Source organism: Papilio polytes, unplaced genomic scaffold (assembly GCF_000836215.1).
Source record: "Papilio polytes unplaced genomic scaffold, Ppol_1.0 DF821845.1, whole genome shotgun sequence".
In the NCBI taxonomy this organism is placed as follows: Eukaryota; Metazoa; Arthropoda; class Insecta; order Lepidoptera; family Papilionidae; genus Papilio; species Papilio polytes.
Genome location: NW_013527359.1, coordinates 3430412 through 3434216, shown reverse-complemented (window position 1 = coordinate 3434216; position 3805 = coordinate 3430412). Strand labels below are relative to the sequence as shown.

Here is a 3805-nt window from a genome sequence, read left to right as displayed (position 1 = left end):
GAGTCCGAAGAGCTGGAGGATGACGACATGCCGCCGCCCAGGCCCTCCTTGCACCCCTCTGATAACAAAACAGAATGTTTTAAATACTAATATAGTAAAGCATAAACACACACTACTTAGTTACGTAGGATGTCAGCAATCGCAGTATATTTATGACTAAATCCTTCTTTAATAAAAGTACCGACCCATACGACACGCTTCAGACTATATATTTTCACGCTATTAAACTTAGGGAGTAAATAATTGAACGAGAGTCATGCGAAAAAGCAACAAAAACTATAAACTGACCACATCGAGGCAGCAAGATTGACAAGGTAAGGGTAATTATTATCCAATTTCAAAGGACTTCGTTGTCATTTGTGCATTTTAATCTAGACATTTGCATTTTAAAATTTACAAATGTAAACAAAAAAATAAAGTATTGATAATTTCATGCGGATGAAGTCGCACGGGAACCTACCATTTGTGATCTAATAGAATTATTGTATTCGTAATATATTTTATCAAGAAAATTGTTTCCATACATACCCTTTTTCGGTTGCTGTTTCTTATTAGTTCCTAACTGCCCTGACACATCTTGCAACCGCTTCTCTAGTTCCTGCTTTTTCTCCGCCATTTGTTCGTCCTTTGATTTACCCGAAACTTTCCGATCTAAAAAAAACATATGTGTCAGTGAGGTAACTAACCTCTTTCACTCTCTACAATCTTTAAACATGTTTATCATTTCATATGTACACCAATCACTGTTTATGGCTTTAGTAAACTGCACCAAACGTCAGAGTAAATTATGAAAATCTGAATCCAACTCAACCTTAAAGCTATTCTAAACTACAAACAAATCATATAAAGTAAACCGAAAAAAAAACGTATAAAGTAAAATAAAGTATAACGTAATAGGCAATACTTACGAGTCTTTTTGCGAAGACACGACGCGACGTAACTCTCGAGCTCCCTCAGAGTCGAAGGCTTCAGAGTTTCAAAGTCAATCTCAATCTCATCTGGATTTGAATCTCGCAGAGAAGGTTCTCGACTTTGAATGATGTGCACCACTTTGCCCAGCTTGTCACCTGTATCGATATTATTTATTTTGTTAAATCATTAACATGGTTTTATGATAACGTTTCTCATTTTTCTTGCTGGAAATAATGCGTTTGATCTTTATCATAATGTGCTGTTCAGCAGTACAGATCACTTATAGTATAACTAAGGGTCACTACTCATTACTAAGGATGCTATGCCTGTCTTCTTAGAAAAAAAAACCTAATATTACATATTTCCAATCTTACTAATATTATAAATGTGAAAGCATAACGGCTGAACGGATTTCGATGAAATTTGGCATAGATGTACAGGATAATCTGAAATAACATATTCATTTTTGTTTTTTTTTAATTCTACGGGAGCGGAGTCGCGGGAGAAAGCTAGTTTATTATAAATAACAAATTGAAAATCAATATCTACTAATAGATCGAAGTGAAAAAAAATTGCTTGACCAAACCAAGGTCTACAAAGGGCTGTAGAGTTAAGGAAGAAGAAGAATATGTCTGTAATGTCACCTGGCAGCTTGTTGATGTCCAGCGAGAGCTGTCGCTTCTCATCGTACGACATGGGCTTGGCGACGTCCTCGTCGTCTGTGTCGGGGTGCTGCGGCGGGTGCGGCGCGGGCGCGGCGGTCGGCGTGGAGCTCTTCTTCTTGGCGGGCGCTCCGCCGGCGCGCGACGCCGCCTTGCTCGCCGCCGCCGCGCCGCCCGCGCCCGCGCCCGCACCCGCGCCGCGCTTGCTGCCCGGCTTGCCGCGCACCGCGCTACTCGCTACCGGCGGGACACACACTGTTACATTTCTAACAATGTAAAAGTTATATACACTCATCAGACACAACCCATACAAACTTAAGACCTGGGCTGACGTCATTTTTAATGTACAGTGTGCAAAATAAATGTTCTTGGAAGATATTCCAGATAGAAATAATACTGCCTTTCTGAATATATATTATGCGAACAAAGCAAGCGTGATCGAAACTCATTCCAGTAGTCTTAAGTTAATTTGTATAGACCCTAATTAATCAAATCTTAGCTTATGATTTCTACAAAGTGTTAATCGTTTGCTACCAAAAAGAAGGAAAGGCTTTACATGAAGTAAAGAAAAGAAAAAGAGTAATGTACTTACCCAGACTTTCACTAATGTTATTCGTTTTAGTTCCATACGCCGTGACCGCGTTCGTTTTGGGTATAGTACTGCTACTTGTGGTACTCGACGTCTGTTTCTTTTGCTTGTCTTTCACTTTCTTCTTTGCCTTCTTCTTATTATTTGATTCTTCAACGAGCTTTCTCATCTTCTCTTGAAGGGCAAGTAATTCTTTCTCGAGTATCTTGACTTTGTTGTTTCTCTCCTCTTCTGAATCATCAGACTCGGAGTCAGATTCCGATCCCGACTCGGAGCTGGAGGCGGAGCTGCCTTTCTCCGTCGTGTGAGTCACTCCAACGTGGACTGGTTCATCAGGAATCTTAGCATACCTATGCAAATACATATTTATATTTACAAATCAAGTATATATTTGATATTTATACTAATTTTATTAAGATACATATAACTCACAAGCAATGGGACAATTCAAAAAATTCTTGCACCAATAAAAAGCTATGTTTTCACTGAACAACATAGGCTATATTTTTAATACTTCTTTAAATTCCACGTTTACTACATCACGAACAAATTAGTTGTTAATATTCTAAGTAAAAAATAAACTTATAACCAGACTTTAAACTTAACATCTATGCGAAAGTGTGAAACAAGTATTGTTAAAAATTATTTGATTATAAAAAAGAAATAAAAGATATTTGTACCTCATCTCAAAAACGTCTTGCAGCTTCCTCGCCATGGCAACGACATCGTGATCCGGGGGATTGTATTTGTAGCAATTCGTAAATACTAAGCGCACGTCTGCGGCGAACTCGGCGGCAGTTTTATATGCTCGGTTATCCATCTTTTGCTTGACGGTGCCAAGATCCATCGGTTTCTTAATAATATCAAAATAATCATGAAGACCGAGCAATTCCGCATCTACAGGTTTGTAAAATGGCCACGCATATCCCTGTCGAATACGTTGTTGCTTTACTGTACACTTAATTTATACTTAATAATTAAAACACAATCAGAAAGCAATATTAAGGAATATGTCTTAAACTATGATGATAGCTACACAATACAATGTATTCAATTATGGCTAACTAACAAATAAAACTTATACTTACTGAGTGTTTTTTAGAAAACAACTCCTTTAATATTTCATTACAACTCTTGAGAGCATCGGAGAGTTTCTCTTTACCCTTCACCATCTGAGGGGTCATACTAGAATGGTGGGACGCGCCCGCCGAGCCCATGCCTGGTGATAATCCACCCATTTTGAAATTATCCTCTCCTACTCTTCCAGCCTATTGAGTAAAAAAAAACTTAGAAGAAACCTGTAGATTGCAATAAAGCCTTGCAAAATTGTTAAGTAGAAACCTTTTTCTGGCGTCCACTTTCTCTTCTCGTAGATATTTTCGCCGGTTTCGGTCCACCTTGCTGATCAATTGTCGGGGTAGTGTAACCTCCTTCAAACGAACTACCCATTGGTGTTGTTGTATCAGCTTTTCTTTTCACACCTTTCTTTACCTGTTAAATGCAATTTTATAAGATTTTTTTTTAACTCTGGTATTACAATATACTAAGTACTGTAAATTAAAGGCTTAATTATTAAGCGTAACAATACCTTGGCAGGTTGCGTCTGGGACAAAGTAACCGCCGGTATAGTTGATACAGGTGT

General features: G+C 38.3%; 1 protein-coding gene across 1 annotated transcript in view; it reads right to left on the bottom strand.

The window, feature by feature from the left end:
• Nucleotides 1-3805, bottom strand: part of LOC106107809 (homeotic protein female sterile-like) — a 19132-nt gene that overhangs the window by 9985 nt on the left and 5342 nt on the right. The window contains exons 8-16 of the mRNA XM_013288813.1: nt 3752-3805; nt 3505-3654; nt 3252-3431; nt 2844-3091; nt 2167-2513; nt 1557-1829; nt 909-1067; nt 529-651; nt 1-58 (exon numbers count right to left, since the gene is read on the bottom strand). Coding sequence (XP_013144267.1) covers nt 1-58; nt 529-651; nt 909-1067; nt 1557-1829; nt 2167-2513; nt 2844-3091; nt 3252-3431; nt 3505-3654; nt 3752-3805 — 1592 coding nt within the window. The remainder of the gene's footprint in view (nt 59-528; nt 652-908; nt 1068-1556; nt 1830-2166; nt 2514-2843; nt 3092-3251; nt 3432-3504; nt 3655-3751) is intronic.